Source organism: Bufo bufo, chromosome 3 (assembly GCF_905171765.1).
Source record: "Bufo bufo chromosome 3, aBufBuf1.1, whole genome shotgun sequence".
Classification (NCBI taxonomy): domain Eukaryota; kingdom Metazoa; phylum Chordata; class Amphibia; order Anura; family Bufonidae; genus Bufo; species Bufo bufo.
The window spans coordinates 551,748,905-551,774,345 of record NC_053391.1 but is presented as its reverse complement, the minus strand read 5'-3'; the positions used below and the strand labels follow the sequence as shown (position 1 = coordinate 551,774,345).

General features: G+C 40.2%; 1 protein-coding gene across 1 annotated transcript in view; it reads left to right on the top strand.

Annotated features, from left to right (window-relative positions):
• HTR2A (5-hydroxytryptamine receptor 2A) overlaps positions 1 to 24,789 on the top strand; it is a 76,115-nt gene extending 51,326 nt beyond the window's left edge. Inside the window, exon 3 of the mRNA XM_040422022.1 lies at positions 24,008 to 24,789. Within this exon, the coding sequence (XP_040277956.1) occupies positions 24,008 to 24,789 (782 nt within the window). The remainder of the gene's footprint in view (positions 1 to 24,007) is intronic.
• The last annotated feature ends 652 nt before the right edge of the window (positions 24,790 to 25,441 follow it).

Sequence of the window (25,441 nt, the reverse complement as noted above, 5' to 3'; positions counted from 1 at the left end):
TAATCATAAATCAAACTTTCACTTTTTAATACTTGGTTGCAAATCCTTTGCAGTCAATTACAGTCTGAAGTCTGGAACGCATAGACATCACTAGACGCTGGGTTTCATCCTTTGTGATGCTCTGCCAGTTCCATTGGCAGACAGACATGCCCACGCCATGACACTACCCCCACCATGCTTCACTGATGAGGTGGTATGCTTAGGATCATGAGCAGTTCCTTTCCTTCTCCATTCTCTTCTCTTCCCATCACTCTGGTACAAGTTGATCTTGGTCTCATCTGTCCATAGGATGTTGTTCCAGAACTGTGAAGGCTTTTTTAGATGTCATTTGGCAAACTCTAATCTGGCCTTCCTGTTTTTGAGGCTCACCAATGGTTTACATCTTGTGGTGAACCCTCTGTATTCACTCTGGTGAAGTCTTCTCTTGATTGTTGACTTTGACACACATACACCTACCTCCTGGAGAGTGTTCTTGATCTGGTCAACTGTTGTGAAGGGTGTTTTCTTCACTAGGGAAAGAATTCTTCGGTCATCCACCAAAGTTGCTTTCCGTGGTCTATCTGGTCTTTTGGTGTTGCTGAGCTCATCGGCTTTTTAAGAATGTTCCAAACAGTTGTTTTGGCCACGCCTAATGTTTTTGCTATCTCTCGGATGTTTTTTTTTTCCAGCCTAATGATGGCTTGCTTCACTGATAGTGACAGCTCTTTGGATCTCATCTTGAGAGTTGACAGCAACAGATTCCAAATGCAAATAGCACACTTGAAATGAACTCTGGACCTTTTATCTGCTCATTGTAATTGGGCTAATGAGGGAATAACACACACCTGGCCATGGAACAGCTGAGAAGCCAATTGTCCCATTACTTTTGGTTTCTTAACAAGTGGGAGGCAATATGCAAACTGTTGTAATTCCTGCACCGTTCACCAGATTTGGATGTAAATACCCTCAAATTAAAGCTGACAGTCTGCAGTTAAAACACATCTTGTTCGTTTCATTTCAAATCCATTGTTAGAATTGTGTCGATGTCGCAAACCTAACTGTAATACTGCATTTCCCCTACAGTGGCCGGTGCAGGCGAAATGTCCATTTGAATCAGCTGTTTACTAGGATTTCCAGGAGCCAGACCAAATACGGTGAACAGCTTCTCTCTGAATGGGCTTGTCTTTGATGAGACAGCTCCTTTTATAAGCAAAATATACGTCGTTATATGCAATCAGTGGGGAATGGCTTGCAGTTCTGAAACCTTACTATTGAATTTCACCAGCTCATAAAGGTGACTATATAATTATAATCTATGCTCATTTGGGGAAACTTTGCTCCACAGATTTAATGCTCACATTCTCCTAGTGCAGGTTAGAATGGGCGCTGATTGTGTAAAGCCTTATTCACACAATCAGTGTTTGGTCAGTGATTTCCATCAGTGATTTTGAGCCAAAACCAGGTGCGTCTCTAAACACAGAACAGGTGCAGATCTCTCCCTTATACCTTATGTCTGTGGAGGCTCCAATCCTGTTTTTCGCTCACAATCACTGATGGAAACCACTGATCAAAACACTGACGTGTGAATGAGGCTTAATAGTGATGTAACTGAAAGATCAAACAGCAACTGTATGTGCAGATAACATTGATTTCAGGGAGCGAACACATTTTTTTCTTTTTAGTCCTTTGCACTCTCCAAGACAATCTTTTCCTACATGCGGCACCTCCGTGCAAAGGTAGCTTCAAAAATCAATCTGTACAATAATGAGTCAATCCTTTTAGATTCTGGGCACATCTTGTATTTAATCTTTATATAATTGATCAAGTTATAAGTGTTCAAGATGGTATACATTTATAGGGGCTCACCTGTTAAAGTCCCCTGCTGCAACAGCCAGTCGCTATCTTAAGCAGTCATATATCATGCATGCAAGCATCACAGCTGAGGTCAGTCATTAGCTGCGCTGCTCATGTGATGAATGTCATGCCTTGGTGCAAACCTAGCAGAGACCACTGGGGCGAGGTGCTGTAAAGTATGTATGGTATATGCACGCAATGCTTGGTAGAGGCTGCTTTTTCATGTATTACTGCATAAATGCAGTGTGGCATGGAGGCGATCAGCCTGTGGCACTGCCAAGGTGTTATGCCCCAGGTTGCTTTGATAGCGGCCTTCAGCTTGTCTGCATTGTTGGGTCTGATGTCTCTCATCTTCGCTCTTGACAATACCCCATAGATTCTCTATGGAGTTTAGGGCAGGTGAGTTTGCTAGTCAATCAAGCACAGTGATACCATGGTTATTAAACCAGGTATTGGTACTTTTGCCAGTGTGGACAGGTGCCAAGTCCTGCTGGAAAATGAAATCAGCATCTCCATGAAGGTTTTCAGCAGAGAGAAGCATGAAGTGCTCTAAAATTACATGGTAGACGGCTGCGCTGACTTTGGACTTGATATTTCACAGTGAACCAACACCAGCAGATGACATGGCTCCCCAAACCATCACTGACTGTGAAAACTTCTCACAAGACCTCAAGCAACTTGGATTGTGTGCCTCTCCACTCTTCCTCCAGACTCTGGGACCTTGATTTCCAAATGAAATGCAAAATTTACTTTTATTTGAAACCAGTCATGAGTGTCTTGACACAAGGAATGTGACAGTTGTAGCCTATGTCCTGGATATGTCTGTGTGTGGTGGCTCTTGAAGCACTGATTCCAGCTGCAGTCCACTTCTTGAGAATCTTTCCCAAATCCTTGAATGGCCTTTTCTTGACAATCCTTTCAAGGCTGCGGTTATCCCTGTTGCTTGTGCACTTTTTTCTACCAACCTTCTTCCACTCAACTTTCCATTAATGTGCTTAGATAACGCACTCTGTGAAGAGTCAGGTTGTTTATCAATGACCTTTTGTGGCTTCTCCATGATTGTGTAGACTATTGAACCAGACTGGGGAACCATTTAAAGGCTTAGGAAACCTTTGCAGGTGTTTTGTGTAGATAAGTCAACAGTGACAACATTGGGTTTACAATACTGAACTTTTTCACAATATTTTAATTTTCTGAGATACTGACTTTTGGGTTTTCATTAGCTGTAAGCCATAATCATCAGCATTAAAAATTACCTGAGAAAATTGAACTTACTACTTTTAAATGTATTTCTCTAAGACTTCAACACACTTTTTCCACTTCGCTTCCAGTGATCGAATCCACTCAGAATAGAAGGAGGCTTCTTAACCGCCTCTTTGACTGCATTTTCATCAGAAAATCGTTGGTCAAACAGAAATTTCTTCAGGTTCCAAAACAGAAAGTAATCACTGGTAGCAAGGTCTGGACTGTAGGGTGGATGGTTAAGCTTAATGAAGCCACATTCCCAGCTGGTGATTTTCGAGACTTGTGAGCTGGCACATTATCATGATGTAGCAACACACCTGCTGTCAAGTTCCTGTGGTGTTTCTCATTGATTGCCTCCAGTAATTGTTGTCTTTTGTGGCATTCATTCTAGGAATAAAACACCTTCTGTATCCCAAAAAACTGTTCCCAAGATCATTCTAGCTGACTGCTGCACACAACTTTGGAGTTGGTGACCCCTTGTGCTTCCATTGCATGGACTCTTGTTTGGTCTCAGGATCATGCTGGTGAACCCATGTTTCATCACCTGTATTATAATTAAAGAATAGTAGTCTCCTGGATTTTCTCTAAGCATGTCTAAATTCTCTTGGCTAAATTGCTGGCAACAAGTTATTTGCTCAGGTCTCAACATTAGTGGCACCTATCGGGAACTGACCTTTGACATCATCAAAACATCATGAATGATACTGGAAACTGTGCCAACTGAAATGCCTAATTCATGAGCTCTAACACTGACTTTGACCCGAAGATCTTCCAAAATCATGGCCTCAACTTTACAACATATTTCCTCTGAAGTTGCTTTGACAGGTTGCCCTGAATGGGGGTCATCTTCAATTGATTCCCTACCCCATTTAAAGTGCTTGGCGCAAAACTTTGCTTGGTAGCATCATCACTTTTCTTCCTTTGGAAGGAATTTAATCACAGAACGAAGCTCCAAATACCTCACATTTTTTGTATATGTTTTGTTTATATATACAATATATGTTTCACTTTTTGAACTGAATTACTGAAATAAATTCAGTTTTCAACAATATTAAAATTAATTGAGATTTATATATATATATATATATATATACAGTACAGACCAAAAGTTTGGACACACCTTCTCATTCAAAGAGTTTTCTTTATTTTCATGACTATGAAGGCATCAAAACTATGAATTAACACATGTGGAATTATATACATAACAAACAAGTGTGAAACAACTGAAAATATGTCATATTCTAGGTTCTTCAAAGTAGCCACCTTTTGCTTTGATTACTGCTTTGCACACTCTTGGCATTCTCTTGATGAGCTTCAAGAGGTAGTCCCCTGAAATGGTCTTCCAACAGTCTTGAAGGAGTTCCCAGAGATGCTTAGCACTTGTTGGCCCTTTTGCCTTCACTCTGCGGTCCAGCTCACCCCAAACCATCTCGATTGGGTTCAGGTCCGGTGACTGTGGAGGCCAGGTCATCTGGCGCAGCACCCCATCACTCTCCTTCATGGTCAAATAGCCCTTACTTTCAAAGTTTTCCCAATTTTTCGGCTGACTGACTGACCTTCATTTCTTAAAATAATGATGGCCACTCGTTTTTCTTTACTTAGCTGCTTTTTTCTTGCCATAATACAAATTCTAACAGTCTATTCAGTAGGACTATCAGCTGTGTATCCACCTGACTTCTCCTCAACGCCACTGATGGTCCCAACCCCATTTATAAGGCAAGAAATCCCACTTATTAAACCTGACAGGGCACACCTGTGAAGTGAAAACCATTTCAGGGGACTACCTCTTGAAGCTCATCGAGAGAATGCCAAGAGTGTGCAAAGCAGTAATCAAAGCAAAAGGTGGCTACTTTGAAGAACCTAGAATATGACATATTTTCAGTTGTTTCACACTTGTTTGTTATGTATATAATTCCACATGTGTTATTTCATAGTTTTGATGCCTTCAGTGTGAATCTACAATTTTCATAGTCATGAAAATAAAGAAAACTCTTTGAATGAAAAGGTGTGTCCAAACTTTTGGTCTGTACTGTATATATATATATATATATATATATATATATATTGTATAGCTTTGAAAAAGTAGTCATACCCCTTGAACTTTTCAACATGTCTTCACATTATATCTACAAACTTAAATGTATTTTATTCGGTTGTGAAATACCAACACGACTTAACAAGTATGCAGTGTGCATATAAATGTGCAGTGAAAATAATGATACATGGTTTTCAAAATTTGTAATAAATAAAATGTGAAAAGTGTGATGTGCATTTGTATTCAGCCCCCTGTACTCTGATACCCCTAAATAAAATCCAGTGTGACCAATTGCCTTCAGAGGTCATCCTAATTACTAAATAGAGTCCACCTGTGTGTGATTTATTCTCAGTATATAACTAAAGCTGTTCTGTGAAGGCCTCAATGGTTTGTTAAAGAACATTAGTGAATGATCAAACAGCATCATGAAAACCAAAGAACACACCAGACAGGTCAGGGATAAAGTTGTGGAGGAGACCACTACAATTACATGCAGCGATCTCCTCCACAGTATGGGGAGGAGTAATCACTAATACCATCACTCGTGCCCATACTGACTAGTTGTTTGCTTCAATATAGTAATCCAAGGTGATCACAGCACTCTGTCTATTCTGGCTGATGTGGGTGCTCGTCAAGGGTGTTATCCTGGCTCCACCTCTTGGAACTCAATTTGTATTAAACAATTCAGACAGCACACCAATTTTTTTTATGCTTGATTAGTCTTTATTTAGCCGGACATGGTGGTACACTGAACAACGTTTCGGGCAAATTGAATGCCCTTCATCAGGCAGGCGTGCGTCCATTTGACAGCAGGGAGAGTCAGCGTGGACTAGTTGTTTGCTGGCACCAGATTGTGTTTACACCATTTTTGTGACCGCACAAATGATCTATTACCTGATGAACGAGTGTTTCACTCATTCATTGGGTAATCAGCAGTACATGTACACCACCACATAATCACTAACGAACGATTTTTCTGAATGCCCGTTAGCAATTATCTGCGAGATTCCCGGCCCGTGTAAAGGGCCCATTAGAATAGTCCAGACTTAAATTCCATTGACAATCTGTGGCAAGACTTGAAAATTGCTGTTCACAGATGCTCTCCATCCAATCTGACTGAGCTTGAACTATTTTGCAAAGAAGAATGGTCAAGAGTTTCAGCCTCAGGATGTGCAAAACTGGTAGAGACATACTACAAAAGACTTGCAGCTGTAATTACAACGAAAGGTGGTCCTACAAAGTATTGACTCAGGGGAGCTGAATATAAATGCCCGCCATACTTTGCAGATTTGTATTTATTTTAAAACCAGGTATCATTTTCTTTACACTTCACACATACTTGCCACTTTGTGTTGGTCTATCACATAAAATCCCAATAAAATACATTTATGTTTGTGGGTGTAACGTAAAAAAAATATGGAAATGTTAAAGGGGTATGAATACTTTTTCAAGGCACTGTATTTATAAACTGTACATTCTGTATCTATCTATTTCATTTAGAGAAGACATAGTCAATGGGTAAAACAATATACTCATCGTTACAGATATGTACAATTGTATCTAAAATGCAAAACAAAAAAGATGCACTTTAAAAAAATAAAAAATAGATGTTGATCTGCTACATTATAGTTATTACATTTACAAGAGAGGATGAATATTAAGCATCAGAGACATTAAAGAAGGAATATATACATTTTATAGTATGGGCATTCTTTAGAAGCTGATGCTATATCATATTACTGTATAGCAGATAATAAATCTAGCACGTACATATCTTTTTCTTTCCTGTTGTGTTTTACATCATTTTGATGAAGAATAATGTAACATTATATTGAGGTTCTAAGCAGGACTCGGGAAGCACTGATGCCCTACACACCATGGGGATTTCACATTGCGGATTACTCTAAATGACCTAAATCTTCTGCTTTCCGCAGCCCCCCTTCCCTGCTTCGTGACTCATGCTTTAGTGTGTTGCCGCATGAAAGGAAACACTGATAAAAAAAAAAAAGCAAAGAAGAAAAGATGATTTGGGAAAGATAAATACAAGAGTGAGACATCTCTTTAGTGGATTATTTTGAGATGTTGAGCAGGAAGATAACACAGAGGAATGTGCAGTGTGCAATATGGAAGTAAAGTTCAGCAAATCCGGACATAGACCATAAAAGTCTACTCATAAAAGTTAAAGTACTGGTTTATTCTTGGTGAACATATACATTTAAAAAGTGCAGGTCCAGAAGTCCCTAATACAGTATATCCTTATTATTGGAATCACTCCTAAAAGGGGTTGTCCATGCTGGGCAAAAAATTGCCCAAGTGGGAAAATGTGACAAAACAGTAAAAGAAGAATTTTGTATTATTTATTTCCCTGTTGTTCTAGCACCTCTGGTCTCTGTTTATTTGGCAGCAGCAGTGATGTGTCTGTATACCCATGTGACTTCTTCAGGAAATCTCTGGCCTCAGAGGTACACGACACTAAAAATTTATTTTATTGTTTCATTCCCCCCACCCTTTTTGCACAACTCGCACACGCCTTTTAATACTCCGAGAAGAGTATGTGTATGGAATGTGTAATCAAAATGAAATATGAAGTACATACGATATCCGATCACTCTCCAATACCCTGTTTCCCCGAAAATAAGACAGTGTCTTATATTAATTTTTGCTCCCAAAGATTCGCTAGGTCTTATTTTCAGGGGATGTCTTATTTTTCCATGAAGAAAAATACAGTACACATTTATTGTTGAACAAAAAAAAAGGAAATCAGGGTGGGGAGGGGGATCACTTAAAATGACACAGGGGTATCAGAGAAGGGAATCAAAATGACACAGGGGTATCAGGGTGGGGAGGGGGATCACTTAAAATGACACAGGGGGATCAGAAGGGGGAATCAAAATGGTACAGGAGAATCAGAGGGGGGGATTACTATAGCATTTTAGTACCCCCTTCTGATCCTCCTGTGTCATTTTGATTCCCCCCTCTGATCCCCCTGTGTCATTTTAAATGATCCCCCTCCCCACCCTGATCACCCTGTGTCATTTTGATTTCCCCCTCTGATCACCCTGTGTCATTTTAATTACCGTTTTTAGTCCCCCCCCATCTTCACCAGACATTCCCCATCTTCCATCAGATATTCCCCCCCCTACCTGTCACCCCGTCCCCTGTGTGTCCGTTCCAGCCAAGTTGTGAGACTCCATCAGGGCAGAGCGAGCAGCGGGCGGAAGAAGGCGGCAGCTTGTCCTGGCGGCGGCTGCGGCCAATCAGTGAGCTCCTTACATTCCGGGGTGGCTTGCTTTATAATCGGGGAGGCATTATGTCCGGCCGATGCTTTATAATCGGGGAGTCATTATGTTCGGCGGATGCTTTATAATCGGGGAGGCATTGCGGTATGTTCGGCGGATGCTTTATAATCGGGGAGGCCTTATTTTCGGGGGATGCTTTATTATCGGGGAGGCCTTATTTTCGGGGGGATGCCTTATATTACAGCGATAGGCAAAACTAGAGGTAGGTCTTATTTTCGGGGGATGTCTTATTTTCGGGGAAACACGGTAGTAGTTACGATAAAAACTGGGAACGTTAAAAAGAAAACAAGGAGCTTTAGACTAAACCCCCACTGGATTAAGTTGGTTAAAGATCAGGAAAATATAACAAGGGAGATCCGGGAATTTGGGCTATTGAATGCTCCATCAGCACCTTTGCATATAGTGTGGGACTCTTTTAAAGCGTTTTTGCGTGGAGTTTACATAGCTAAAATAAACTGGGGAAAAAAAGAATTTGTAGCAAAAGAATTATCTCTTAAAGAAAGGGTCCAGAACCTACAGGAAGACTTAGTTAACAACACAAATGTTACTGCGCAATCACATTTTGAAGAAGCTAGATTGGAGTATAAAAACGATCTAATTGAGAAAGCACAACACAGTTTTTTTTTCCCAGGAGCTAAATATTTCTCTCAAGCAGGGAAACCTGGAAATCTTCTGTCATCCTTGATCCAAAACCAAAAAAGTATTAACAGAATAAAAAATATTAGATTGGGAAATGGAGAAATCACCACGTGCCCGGAGGAGATTGAGCGGGAGTTTGTAAAGTATTATAAAATCTTATATACAAATAACAAAAACCAGCAGGGTGAAGATGTTGAAAAGTTCCTGGAGGATATCAACCTCCCAAAATTAAAAGAGCAGGCGTGTAAAATACTAAATCGACCTATAGAATTAAAAGAACTATCAGAGGCTGTTGGGACTATTCAGGGAAATTCCTCCCCAGGTACAGACGGACTCCCGTTCGAAATCTATCGCCAATATGGGGACACAATTCTGCCAATGTTACTACAGGTTCTAAATAACACTTATCAGACAGGTGAGCTCCCGGTATCTTTATCCGAGGCAGTGATTACACTTATCCTAAAAAAGGGTAAAGATGAGAGAGAGATCGGTGCGTATCGCCCGATCTCCCTCTTAAATAGAGATTATAAAATCTGCGCAAAAATATTCGCCAATAGACTAAAGGGAGTCATCGAAAGGTTAATTCATCCAGATCAGACCGGATTTATACCCAAGAGATTGGTACAATCTAGCATACGTAGAGCTTTTTTAAATATGCAGGTTGAACAGGGGGGCGGTTGCCGCTCCTTCCTGTCATTAGACGCAGAGAAAGCGTTTGACACGGTGGAGTGGGAATATCTCTGGAAAATAATGTATCGGATGAACCTGGGCAAATACTTTATTCGATGGGTCCAGATTTTATACACTACTCAAAAAAATAAAGGGAACACTTAAACAACACAATGAAACTCCAAGTCAATCACACTTCTGTGAAATAAAACTGTCCACTTAGGAAGCAACACTGAGTGACAATCAATTTCACATGCTGTTGTGCAAATGGGATAGACAACAGGTGGAAATTATAGGCAATTAGCAAGACACCCCTAATAAAGGAGTGGTTCTGCAGGTGGTGACAACAGACCACTTCTCAGTTCCTATGCTTCCTGGCTGATGTTTTGGTCACTTTTGAATGCTGGCGGTGCTTTCACTCTAGTGGTAGCATGAGACGGAGTCTACAACCCACACAAGTGGCTCAGGTAGTGCAGCTTATCCAGGATGGCACATCAATGCGAGCTGTGGCAAGAAGGTTTGCTGTGTCTGTCAGCGTAGTGTCCAGAGCATGGAGGCGCTACCAGGAGACAGGCCAGTACATCAGGAGACGTGGAGGAGGCCGTAGGAGGGCAACAACCCAGCAGCAGGACCGCTACCTTCACCTTTGTGCAAGGAGGAACAGGAGGAGCACTGCCAGAGCCCTGCAAAATGACCTCCAGCAGACCACAAATGTGCATGTGTCTGCTCAAACGGTCAGAAACAGACTCCATGAGGGTGATATGAGGGCCCGACGTCCACAGGTGGGGGTTGTGCTTACAGCCCAACACCGTGCAGGACGTTTGGCATTTGCCAGAGAACACCAAGATTGGCAAATTCGCCACTGGCGCCCTGTGCTCTTCACAGATGAAAGCAGGTTTACACTGAGCACATGTGACAGACGTGACAGAGTCTGGAGATGCCGTGGAGAACGTTCTGCTGCCTGCAACATCCTCCAGCATGACCGGTTTGGCATTGGGTAAGTAATAGTGTGGGGTGGCATTTCTTTGGAGGGCCGCACAGCCCTCCATGTGCTCGTCAGAGGTAGCCTGACTGCGATTAGGTACTGAGATGAGATCCTCAGACCCCTTGTGAGACCATATGCTGGTGCGGTTGGCCCTGGGTTCCTCCTAATGCAAGACAATGCTAGACCTCATGTGGCTGGAGTGTGTCAGCAGTTCCTGCAAGACGAAGGTATTGATGCTATGGACTGGCCCGCCCGTTCCCCAGACCTGAATCCAATTGAGCACATCTGGGACATCATGTCTCGCTCTGTCCACCAACGTCACGTTGCACCACAGACTGTCCAGGAGTTGGCAGATGCTTTAGTCCAGGTCTAGGAGGAGATCCCTCAGGAGACCGTCCGCCACCTCATCAGGAGCATGCACAGGCGTTGTTGGGAGGTCATACAGGCACGTGGAGGCCACACACACTACTGAGCCTCATTTTGACTTGTTTTAAGGACATTGCATCAAAGTTGGATCAGCCTGTAGTGTGTTTTTCCACTTTAATTTTGAGTGTGACTCCAAATCCAGACCTCCATGGGTTAAAAATTTGATTTCCATTTTTATATTTTTGTGTGATTTTGTTGTCAGCACATTCAACTATGTAAAGAACAAAGTATTTCAGAAGAATATTTAATTAATTCAGATCTAGGATGTGTTATTTTTGTGTTCCCTTTATTTTTTTGAGCAGTGTATAATCACCCCAAAGCCAAAATTTATATCAATGGAATATGGTCCGAGCAAATAGAGCTGTATAGAGGAACAAGACAGGGATGTCCCCTTTCCCCTTTATTGTTCGCTCTATTTATAGAACCATTGGCAGCCAAAATCAGAGCGGACGAGGTGATCTGCGGCTTTGGTATGAAGGGGTCCTCTGATAAGATAAGCATGTATGCAGACGACATTTTGATTTTCTTAGAGAACCCAACATTACAGCTGTCTCATATTATGGAAGTAATAAATACGTTTAGTGATATTTCCAGATATAAAGTTAACTGGACAAAATCAGTACTCTTACCACTGTACCAGGAAAGACCATCGAATGCTTTAGGAATTAGGGTATTCAAAACCACGGAATCTATGGAATATCTAGGCATAAAGTTGAGCTCGAGTATATTAGACTTTGTGAGATTGAATGTTACCCCCCTCCTGACCAGATGTAAAAGTAAAATCATTGTTTGGCAGAAGTTATTAATGGGACAGGCGGACAGAATAGCATTGCTTCCCCAGATTTTGTATATTTTGGCCATCTGAAACGACTGCTGAATGACCTAATCTGGGGAACAAAAAGGGTAAAACTCAAACAAAAATATCTCTGGCTAGCGGAGGAGGACGGAGGACTATCGGTCCCCTTTTTTCAGGGATATTATTTAGCCTCCCAAGTTCAGTGGATAAAGTCAGGGGTAAATAATATAAAAGAATATTTGGAAGGGGGTTTTATCGGACCAAAATATAATATATTTAGCATATTGGAGACCGGATTTATTAAAAATAAAGGAAAAAAATGCCCAATATGTCGAATCGTGGACCTGTCTTGGGGAAAGATAAAAAGAATATTGGGAATCTCGAACACTTTATATTTTTCACCTTTGTGGTATAATAGCAATATTGTACAATTTCAATCAATCACGGACTATAAATATTGGGAAAATCACGGTCTTATTTATGTATCACAGTTAGTGAAGGATGGCCCTGGAATAAATATAAATTTGATATCAATATCGATATTATGAATTAAAACATGCATTTGAAGCAACACAAAATAGGGAGTATTTTATCACCACAAAACACGAATTTATAGACTTTTGTTTTCAACACACAACAACAAGGGTGACCACCTCTCAAGTGTACAGGATAATGAAGAACGGATTGGGGAAAATATTAAAATTTAATAGTGAGGGAAAAATGGGCAAAAGATATAGGATCAAACACAATAGAATGGGGGAATATATATAAAAATGACAACGTTTTCTAGCAACTTTAGGATTATTTATTTTAATATTATTCACCGAATTTATTTGACCCCAATACTGCTAAGTAAGATTTATAAAGAACGAGAATCAAGATGTTGGAAATGTAGAGAAGAGTTTGCTGACTACATCCATATGATAGGGACTTGTCCAGGTATGCAATTGTACTGGCGAGAGGTCTACGGCTTCCCAAGTGCAGAGTCCCTAATATCTCTTCCATATAAATTGGAAGTGGCCGTCCTAGGTTGTTTTCCATTATTAATTAGGGAAAAAAAGAAAAAAGGGTTTGGATAAGAGGCCTCATGGCGGCAAAAGTTATTATCGCAAGAGAGTGGGGATCAAAAAGAGCACCTAATATTATGGAATGGAAGAACCTATTGGCAAGGATTGAGAGGTATGAGGAATATGCGGTAGGCGCTGAATGAGTGCTACTGCTGCCCGGGGGTGGTAGGGGGGAGAGAGACTGGGACGACCATTGGCGACCATTCTACCGAGATGACCATCAAGTGGATGGGAGGGGGGGTGTATGGGAGACAAGTATGGATAGATAGCGGGAGATCCGAGTCAATTGAAGTACTGGACGGAGAGTCTGTTAAATACTTTGGATAGTGTAAACTATGTATTATCTCTGTATTTTATTGTCTGTTCAGTGTGAGATATAATGTGACATTTCTGCTGTGCTGGCAGATCAGGTATGGATGTACTCGGACTCAGCACTGTCAAATGTTATCCTAACTTTGTTTTAGAAAGGGAAAAAAATGAATAAATAAAGTATAAAAAAAAAAAATACTCAGAGAAGATAGAAGGAAATTAAATGTCATCTAAAGTGGAATGAAATAACCTACGGAAAATTGTGTGTTTTAAATAAAGAGTCGCTGTACTTTCACACAATTTCATTTTATTGAGAATGGTGTAAATAGAAGATTTCTAAATAATTTCATTTAAAAAATATGCGTGCATCCACCTGAAAAAAAAACTGTAAAGTCATAACCACTAGGGGTCTCACTTCCACCTAATTTGCAGTCCACTGCTGAGATGCAGAGCCTGATAAAAAAAAAAAAACTGCTTCTACACTGCTTCTGAATTCATAGGAGCCTCTTGCCTTTCTGAAAGTGCGGTCTCTCCCTCCTTATCTGTTCTGTGAGCCCTGGAGCTGAAAATAAACTTAGTGGGAAGTAAGGGAAAGGATGTCACAGCAGTACAGCGCTGGAATATTTCACAGACAAGATAAGCCCCCTGCTCCTGAGTGAAATGCATCCAGCTATGCAGTTAAAACAGGGAATAATTTGAATGAAAAATACATTAGGGAAGCCCAAAAAGACACATTTCTTCACAGTTGTTCCAATTTTTTTGAAAACTCTGAAAAAATTTACCACTGCAATTATGATTTTTGAATTGTTCTGTCCAGTCATTTAAATGGGATGTCTGGGATTCCCAGAAGCTATTTTAGAAGCATTTTTAGTGGTATTTCCACCACCCAAACAAGGGCTGGTTTAAAAAAAATGCTAAATACTGTTCCAAATCCTCAACCAAATACATTTCTAAAATGCTTGTAATACTCCTCTAAATTTTCCACCAAATTAGAAATCTGCCACCAAAACCACCCTGTTTTCAGCTAGTAATCTGCTACAGATTTTTTTGCCATGGATTGTGTAGTGTGAATTTAGTGTCAGTAAGTCTCCTCCAAGGATATCTGTAGTTTTCTGTTGGACTGAATGTTAACCCATTGAATTAACTTATTATTATTCGTTTGAAAGAGTCACTAATTCCATGGCGCTGTACATCATAATATGTACATAATCTAAAAACACAAATACGATAAACATAAATCTATTAACAGACTGGTAGAGAGGGGGAGAGGACCCTGCCCACAAGAGCTTACAATCTACAAGGGAAGGGGGGAAGGACCCAGTAGATGAGGGTAAAAGCTGCTCATCTGGCTGTGTGGTGGCAGCAGGGTTATTGCAGGTGGTAGGCTTTCCTGAAGAGGTGGGTTTTCAGGTTACTTTTGAAGGTTTGAATGTTGGGGGAGAGTCTGATGTGCCGGGGTAGCGAGTTCCAGAGTAGGGGAGAGGCACGTGAGAAATCTTGTAGATAGTTTTGTGAAGAACAGACAAGAGGAGAACAAAGAAGAAGTTCCTGTGAGAATTGGAGATTATGTGTGGTATACTGTATATCGGGAAATCAGGTCAGAGATGTAAAGAAGGGACAGGTTATGGACAGCCTTTATGTAGTTGTTAGTATTTTTAACTGAATCAGCTAGCCAATGGTGAGCCAGTGCACACCAAATACATTTTAGCTGCTGAGTTATACAGACAAAGAAGAAAAACTCTGCGGCACTTCCAAAAATAACATGCGTACTTTATTCCACCAGATGCGACGTTTCGGTCCTCTCAATGGAACCTTTTTCAAGCAATAACAGCAAATACCACCCACATGGTGATAAGACAATTAAGATAATAAACTAATAAAGTGCAATAGTGCTCAAAACATTGTATGATGATACATTCATGTAGCAAATAAACACTAATATTACAATAATATAGTGAATTCACCATTAAATTACATTATAAATATGTTAAAAATATCAAAAAAATGTCAAAATAGATAATGACACATGATTAATTAAATGCAAACATTTGTGACATTCCATATGTGCTAGATTAAAAACATAATGAATGAATGGAGGAGGGAGGGATTGTACCTCGCCAGCATAGAGTCTTGCATTTAACTCGGCGTCTCCATGTCCAGACTGCGCATGTGAGGAAGTGACCTCATCCCCGGGGAGCGATCACATGCTCCAACTAAGTCACATGACCGCAATCGCCATGGAGACGCTGTATGCAATCTTGAGTAATTTCATAATGTACGGAGAAAGCGATCGTGGGACATAATCAAATCACACGATCACATTCCCCGGAGAAGAAATATGAACATTGTGTGTTAGTGACAAGTGTCATTCAAATATCCCGTCCCGGTGCCAGAAAACACACGCACGGGCACCTAGGTGAGAGGACAGACCCCACATCCAATGGGCGTCCGATCACCACAGCGTCTGAGCGCTATCTCCGCACCTCAAAGGGGAAAGCAACATGAAAGAAACATTGAACAGAATGCTATAATGAGACGGTGTGTCATGTATACAATTGTCCTGTCATCAGACTCTTTTCAGCACAAATATGTTATAGTTATTACACCTAGAGGACACCCTTAAGAACCTCATTATAATATGGGCAACGCTTGGCAGATATCGTACCGCTCCCGCAATACCACCGCGAAAAGAACATCATTTGCTGATATCCTGGTCAGAGATGCCAGCCTTAAAGGCGTTCCCTATGCACCAAACAAAATAAAGTAAAATAAAAAAGGGATTTTTGCCATCGGTAACCACTCTGTCATGTTTATGCACAGTGGAAACCAATAATAGCAATAATTGAACATGGGGTCCACACCACCTCAATAGCACGAAGACCCCCAATAATAAAAAATAATAATCATAAATGTGCAATGGGGTCCAAAATGATATTCCAAACAAATCAGTAACAATAGAAATAACAATAATTATTAGAAACTGGTGAGAGGACAACATCCCTATCACAAACTGTACAATGTATCCAAAAATAAATTTTCAATTGTTGTAGTATGTAGTTATAATAATCAATTGTTGTAATTAATACATTTTCAATTGTTATACCGTAGTAAGTCCATGCTGGTTCGGTCACCTCTCCATCATTCTTCCATCCAACAGAAACTAAAAACACAGAAAAAGGTCATTAGTATAATTAGCACCATATTCAAGGCAAGACATGAACATCCAGGGGTTCAACTGGGGACTATGAGTTTAAAATCTACATTTAATCCATACGGTCTCAAAGAAGTAAGGGTAGCAATCCAATGAATTTCACGTTTCTTGAGGGACAGGCCCCTATTACCCCCCCCAATTACGGGAAACAGGAACGTGATCTATCAAAAAACATCTTAAAACACTTTCCTTATGATTCAACTCAGTAAAATGTTTAGATACTGGAAGATCCATCTGTTTCTTCCTGATGGTGTAACCATGTTTTGAAGTCAAGTGACGTTTTCCCTATGTACAATAGGTTACAGGGACATCAAAGAATATATACAACAAAAGAAGATTCACAAGTTAAAAAATACTTGTTGGAAAATGGTTTATGTGTCGAAGGGTAAATAAAAATATTCCCCTTCTGCATGTAACGACAATTAATGCAATTTAAGCATGGAAAACAACTAAATTTTTGAGGACATAAAAAACTCTGCCCAATTTTTTTCTGTGGGCCTACATCTGTCTGTACCAATTTATCCCTCAGATTTTGAGGTCTCCTGTATGATATCAATAGAGGCAATTTAAATGCCTCAATATTGTTGTGTCAGGACAGTATTTAAAACGGACCAATGTCTATTCACAATCTTGTTAATTAAATAGCTGTCCTCTGTGTAGGTGGTAATCAAAGGTTATGGCTTGTGACTTTAAACACACACAGCTTTTATGAACCTTATAAAGTAGAAGAGGCTTGAACAATATTATATTCAGTCAGAATCCCATTCCATTCCTTTCTATTATGCTAGGGAATTGTTGTCATTGGTAGTGGGGAATTGGGCCAAGAGCCATGAAGAGGGCAGGGAACGGAAAACAAGCCCCGGGTTCTTTGGGCCTTGAGTGATCCTTAATATGGGCTAGCCTTCCTTCTACAATGCCTTGCAAAAGTATTCACCCCCTTGACTTTTTTCGTGTTTTGTTAATCTGAATTTTATGTGATGGATCAGAACACAATAGTCTAAGTCGGTGAAGTGAAATTAGAAAAATATATAAATAAAACTATTGTTTAGAAATAGAAAACAGAAAATTGGCATGTGCGTATGTATTCACCCCCTTTGTTAGAAAACCCATAAAAAGCTCTGGTGCAACCAATCACCTTTAGAAGTCACATACTTAGTGAAATAATGTCCACCTGTGTGCAATCTAAGTGTCACATGATCTCTCATTACATATACACACCTTTTTTGAAAGGCCCCAGAGGCTGCAACACCTAAACAAGATGCATCACTAACCAAACACTGCCATGAAGACCAGGGAACTCTCCAAACAAGTAAGGGACAATGTTGTTGAGAAGTACAAGTCAGGGTTAGGTTATAGAAAAATCTCCAAATCTTTGATGATCCCCAGGAGCACCATCAAATCTATCATAACCAAATGGAAAGAACATGGCACAATAGCAAACCTGCCAAGAGACGGCCGCCCACCAAAACTCACGGACCAGGCGAGGGCATTAATCAGAGGCAGCACAGAGACCTAAGGTAACCCTGGAGGAGCTGCAGAGTTCCACAGCAGAGACTGGAGTATCTGTACATAGGACAACAGTAAGCCGTACACTCCATAGAGTTGGGCTTTATGGCAGAGTAACATAAGTAACATAGTACATAAGGCCAAAAAAAGACATTTCTCCATCCAGTTCGGCCTGTCATCCTGCAAGTTGATCCAGAGGAAGGCAAAAAAACAAAACTGTGAGGTAGAAGCCAATTTTCCCCACTTTAGGGGAATAAAAAATTCCTTCCCGACTCCAATCAGGCAATCAGAATAACTCCCTGGATCAACGACCCCTCTCTAATAGCTATAGCCTGTAATATTATTACACTCCAGAAATACATCCAGGCCCATCTTGAATTCCTTTATTGTACTCACCATCACCACCTCCTCAGGCAGAGAGTTCCATAATCTCACTGCTCTTACCGTAAAGAATCCTCTTCTATGTTTTTGTACAAACCTTCTTTCCTCTAGACGCAGAGGATGTCCCCTCGTCACAGTTACAGTCCTGGGGATAAAAAGATGATGGGAAAGATCTCTGTACTGACCCCTGATATATTTATACATATTAATTAGATCTCCCCTCAGTCGTCTTTTTTCTAAAGTGAATAACCCTAATTTTGATAATCTTTCAGGGTACTGTAGTTGCCCCATTCCAGTTATTACTTTAGTTGCCCTCCTCTGGACCCTCTCTAGCTCTGCTATGTCTGCCTTGTTCACTATGTGTGGTCTGACTAGTGATTTGTAAAGTGGTAGGACTATGTTCTCATCACGGGCATCTATGCCCCTTTTGATGCAACCCATTATCTTATTGGCCTTGGCAGCAGCTGCCTGACACTGGTTTTTGCAGCTTAGTTTGCTGTTTATTAAAATTCCTAGATCCTTTTCCATGTCAGTGTTACCGAGTGTTTTACCATTTAGTATGTACGGGTGACTTGCATTATTCACCCGTGGCCAGAAGAAAGCCATTACTTTCAGCTAAAAACAAAAAGGCACGTTGTGAGTTTGCGAAAAGGCATGTGGGAGACTCCCAAAATGTATGGAGGAAGGTGCTCTGGTCTGATGAGACTAAAATGGAACTTTTCAGCCATCAAAGAAAACGCTATGTCTGGCGCAAACCCAACACATCACATCACCCAAAGAACACCATCCCCACAGTGAAACATGGTGGTGGCAGCATGCTGGGGGGATGGGACCGGGAAACTGGTCAGAATCTGAGGGAAAGATGGATGGTATTAAATACAGGGATATTCTTGAGCAAAACCTGTACCACTCTGTGCGTGATTTGAGGCAAGGATGAAGGGTTCACCTTCCAGCAGGACAATGACCCCAAACACACTGCTAAAGCAACACTTGAGTGGTTTAAGGGGAAACATGTAAATGTGTTGGAATGCCTAGTCAAAGCCCAGATCTCAATCCAATAGAAAATCTGTGGTCAGACTTAAAGATTGCTGTTCACAAGCGCAAACCATCCAACTTGAAGGAGCTGGAGCAGTTTTGCAAGGAGGAATGGGGAAAAATCCCAGTGGTAAGATGTGGCAAGCTCATAGAGACTTATCCAAAGCGACTTGGAGCTGTGATTGCCGCAAATTGTAGCTCTACAAAGTATTGACTTTAGGGGGGTGAATAGTTATGCACATTGACTTTTTATTTTGGCCTATTTGTTGTTTGCTTCACAATAATAATAAAAAAAAACATCTTCAAAGTTCTGGGCATTTTCTGTAAATTAAATGATGCAAATCGTCAAACAATCCATGGTAATTCCAGGTTGTGAGGCACCAAAATACGAAAAAAGTCAAGGGGGTGAATACTTTTGCAAGGCACTGTATATACACTCCTGCTCCAAAACGTTATGAGACTAACAAAAGAATCAGTCAAATGTCACATTAACTCTATTTGTCAGAATTCCTTGCATTACTATTAAGTTCTGGTTCTAACTATCCTTCCATTCACTATTCTGTCTGTAGACTTCCATATTTAAATTTTTCTATTTAGGGCATGAAATCTGTTTTCAATAAAAAAAAAAAATGCTTGCAGTTCTTACAAAATCAGCAAATTTTCTCCCTGGAGATGTAAGTGAATGAAGATATAGTAGAATGCAGGCAGTTCTAGCCCAAAAAACATCAAACAGGATATATAGAAGATGAAATACTGTAGGCAAAGCCCTTGGTGAAACATACATCATGTGTGATGGTTGCTCCTGGACGTTTGTCGCTGGCCTCGAATGGGGATATTACATATATCTAGTTTGCACTGGCTGTACATACTATTTTCTCCCTTGCTTAAACTTTTTTTTCACCAGTAGACTTTGCGATTGTTGTGTTTTAACTCTATTTTATCTGGTTTTGGTTTGCTCCAGGACATCTACAGTTTCATGGTGGCTTCCTATGAGCTTGTTCACATAGGTGCTATTGGTTTCTGTTGTTCTGCTCCATTATAGGAACAAAATGAAAATAGTGGAAGTGTCCGATCCAGCACATAACTGAGACAAACAGCACCAGAAAGATCCCATTCATTTATAATGGGGTCCATCTGGTTTCCATTCTGGAGTCCAGCATTGGAGCAAACAAAATAGTCCTACATGCAGGAATGTTTTTGTCTGATGTTTTTGATAGAATCTGCGACTGAGCCTAATGAGCCTTATTCAGACGTCAGTGGTCCGTGTTCCCCAACTATTGATTGTAATGTGTGTATTCACACGTTTCTGATTTACAACGATCCGGGGTTATACCACAGAAGCATGCACACCATGCAACCTTGCACATATAAAAAGTCAGTGAGTAGATTCACTATATTTCTGAACAATGTGGTTTGCCATTCAATATATTATGTACACTTTTCAAACCAAAAAAGTGCTAGACATGTATGACAATATCGCTGTAGTAATTCTTAAACCAATAATTAGTCAAATAATTATTAGATGATTCAGTAGAGGGATTTGTTTTGCTTTCTACTGTCCCTTCCTTTCTACTGTCTACTGATCCAGCCTGACTATTCATTAGATTAACTCAAATGACCACCATGTAATGCTACATTTCTTGTTCTGATCAAGTGTAACAGATCCATTGGTGTGCAGGGTGGAAATAAACAGTGTTGAATGAAACTTCATATCTTGTCCTTGATTGGACAGTTCAGTTATGTTATTGTTCCATTAACCCATTTTCTTATGCCTTAAAGGGGTTATCCCATGACTAATGTAAAAAATGAAAATCAGACCTTATATAGTACATGACAATCTCTTTCTAACAAAGCTAGGACAAGCCTTGTACCGCACATGGATCCAGAGATCTCCCCATTCATTGCTCTGCTAGATTTATATCAAGCTGGCAGCTCAAGGGGAGTGTCTTTTCTGCTGCAGCTCGGGGGCGTGTCTGTGATCGCCCTATCACAGCTCAGGAGGCGTGTCTGTGATCTCCCTATAACAGTTCAGGAGGCAGTTGAAGGATGAAACTGAGCATGTGCGGTCTTCTCAGTTAGCAGGTCAAAGAAATAGGAAAAAAATAAATAAACACCAGGTGGTGCTATACAGATAAATTTTATTGAATAGCTCAGTTGCTATGCAAAATTTTAAATGATATTCTATTACAAAAGTATTAAGATCCAGCTGCTGGTTTGAAAACTGTAGAATATTTTTTTGGGGACAACCCCTTTAACAGGGCCCAATGTAACACTACGCTTGTCATGTAGGGTTTGAGAAGTATTGAAAAACCTGGAGATGCCGTGATCTGGTGACTATCAGGGCAGATTTCATCTAAGAAGTGTTGTCTAGATGAAACAACCTTTTTAGATGTACACTCTTGATTCCCATGATTTTTTACACTAAATAGGTTAAAAATTCTGTACCGATTTGTCTTTAATGTATCTTTATAGTAACCGAAGCTAATTTTTTTCCTATGTAGATCTTAAAATCCCTTGTATAGACGCAGCTTTATATCATAATATTCTGTCTGATTGTTCCAACACTAGTGGGATGCATACTTACTACATATTGTTTGTACATTGAACTAATTAATGGCACAGTATGCAGCCTGCTCCTTAGCTCCCACTAGTGGTATCGGCAAGCAACCAGAATTTAACCTTACTGTAAGTCTATGAAGGAGATTTGAAGTTATTTATCACACTGCTATAAATATATATTAAGAACTCATCACAGAAATTTGAAATTAAAAATACACTGTACAGTACATGCTGTATGTAAACATTCATTTTAAAGTGTCATTGTGCAAATAGCTTAATTGTATTAATACTTTTTTTCTTGTCTACGAACAGATGACAAATGAGTAAACACATGTTCATTTGCTGTATTACATTGCCCATACAGTGTTCTACTGACTTTCAGGCAAAAGAAAAGAAATTGGGGAAAATGTTTTAATCTCAAATTTTTCCATGTTTTTTTTTTTATAAATTGAAACCAATGGGAGAGGGAATGAAAAACAAAAGATGACTATAAAAGTTATCCATCCAGATCCATTAAAATATATTGCTGCCAAAATTGTTATTCATAGGAATATAGGGAAACAAGGGGACTTAAAAAATGGGTTAAAGTTCTTAAAAATATTTTTAAACAATTTAAAAAAAAAAAAACTTTCTCCATTCTAAAATAAAAAATAATTAAAGAAAATTTATGAAATAATAAAATATCATGTTATTTTTCATGCATGGTGAATGCCATAAAAAAAAAAAAAAACAATTGCTGCTTTTGGTCACCCCTCCCCCTTCCCCAAAATGAAATAAAAATGATCAAAAAACTGCATGTTCCATAAAATGATATCAATATAGACCGCAGATCACCCCATAAAAAAATGAGCCCCAACACAACTCAGTCGAAGGAAAAATAAAAAGTTATAGGCGTCAGAATAGGGCAACACAGCATTGTATCACCATAAACATACTGCCCCCCAGAACAAGGTTGTCATGTCATTTTTAAAGCGAAGCGAATTTCTGTAAAAAAATGATACCCAAACAACAATGGTGGAATTGTGTTTTTTTCCACCCCACAAATAGTTAAAAAGTACAAGTTGTCTCACAAAAAAAACAAGTCATCATACGGCTATATCAATGTTATGGCCTTTTGATTTCTTCTTGTGTAATCAGGGTTGCACTGCTAATAACTAATAGAACTAAAAGGGGGAGGAACGACTGTGATAGCAATTATTTCCCTCCCAATCACTTTCCATTGGCCCGTGTAATAAACTAATGGAAATGAGCAGAGGCGGACTGGCTATAGACCCTACAGGGAAATTTCCTGGTGGATCGATGCCCATGGGGCTGCTCGAGCCCTCCTCATGGCTGCTGGTATATATAGATCTGTTGCTCTCAGCATTAGGGTCCATTCACACGTCCATAGTGCATTGCGGATCCGCTATGCACCCGGCCGGCACCCCCATAGAACTGCCTATTCTTGTCCGTAATTGAGGACAAGAAATAGGACATGTTCTAATTTTTTCCGGAGCCACAGACCGGAAGATCAGGGCCGCGCTCTGGAAATGCGGATGCGGAGAGCACATAGTGTGCTCTCCGCATCCATTCCGTCCCCATAGAGAATGAATGGGTCTGCACCCGTTCCGGATATTGCGAAACAGATGCGGACCCATTCTACGGACGTGTGAATGGACTCTTACAGTAGTTAATACTAGAAACATCAGGTATTACATCTTGGTTTTGCTGGGGCGGTATTTTGTGCTGCCCTATGGTATTTTTGGCCCAACCTACTTCTGTTGTCCCTGCCTACTTGCGGCTTCTGTTGGCGGTGCCTACTTGTGTTGCCCCGCCTTCTATCAGTTTGGACTGAGGCCACTTTTATTTTTTTTTCCCAGGGCCAATTTAAGTTCCCAGTCCACCCCTGCCAATGAACACTGATCAACATGTTTATAATCGATCGGCGCTCATCTTGCCGGCAGTCTAATAGGGTCCTTATATTCAACCTGCAGATCATTCAGTATTTAATACTCTTCTTGTGTTTTCTTAAGGTATCTCCATGCCAGTGCCTGTGTTTGGACTACAAGATGACAGCAAAGTTTTCCACCAAGAGAACTGCTCCTTGTCCGATGAGCACTTCATAATTGTTGGTTCCTTTGTAGCTTTCTTCATCCCACTAATCATAATGGTGGTCACATACTTTTTAACAATAAAGTCCCTCCAGAAAGAAGCTGACCTGTATTTTAATAACATGGGGGCAAAAAGCAAGCTGGCTTTGTTCAGTTTCCTCCCGCAGACATCTATCTCATCAGAGAAACTATTCCAGCGCTCCTTGCAAAAAGAATTTGCTCCATATGGGAGAAAAACTATGCAGTCCATCAGCAATGAGCAGAAAGCCTCCAAGGTCCTGGGGATTGTGTTTTTCCTTTTTGTGATTATGTGGTGTCCATTTTTCATCACTAACGTCATGGCTGTATTCTGCAAGGAATTGTGCAATCAGCACATTATGGGAGAACTGCTGAAAGTATTTGTGTGGATCGGTTACCTATCGTCGGCAGTCAATCCACTTGTGTACACACTTTTTAACCAAACCTACCGCTCTGCATTCTCAAGATATATCCAATGTCGGTACAGGGAGGAAAAGAAGCCTTTACAATTAATTTTAGTGAACACCATCCCGGCGCTGGCTTACAACTCAAGTCAACTTCAGCTAGCGCAAATGAAGAACATGAAAAAGGAGGCTAAAACCAAAACAAACGACTATGCGTTGGTGACTATAGGATTGCCCCCATTAGATAAACCATCTGTGAATGAAAATGTTAGTTGTTTGTGAATGTGGTAAAGTTACAAAAATGTCAATGTGTTACATACTGATTGAACATGGAGCCAGTGACTTGGAAGTGATGGCGACAAAAGAGTTTAATGTGGAAAACTAAGACCTTCGTCAAGATTTTATAATGGAAACCAGGGTGGGATTTTCTACAGTATATGGACAATGTAGAAATATCCGTTATATATTTATTTTTCACTGTAAGAAAGAGAAACAGAAGTTAAGAGTAACAAAAGATTTTCTATGAGACCTGCCTCATCCGAAATTATTGTACCTCAAAGAACTCCCTTTATCTGAAATCGAGCACTTTAGCGATCTATGTTCCAGCATGGGGCAGCCTACAAGAGAATTTTGGCAGATACTGTGCCTATCAAAACCATTCAGTGTTATTCCACTTTTAACAGCTACAAATCTAAATCATTTTATACACTTTCCAATACTGTAAAGCCTCTTTCACTGTTGATTTTGTTCTTCTGTTCCGTTATAGGAGCAGAACATCGAAAATAATAGAAGTGAACCCCAACAAAGCCAAGCATTAATTCCTGTTTTGGCAGACTGGAGGACTCTTTGTATTTTAAAGAGGACCTGTCCTCTCCCTTGAAATGTCTGTTTTGGTAACTTCTTGCATTTCCAATGTAAAAACAATTATGGAGCA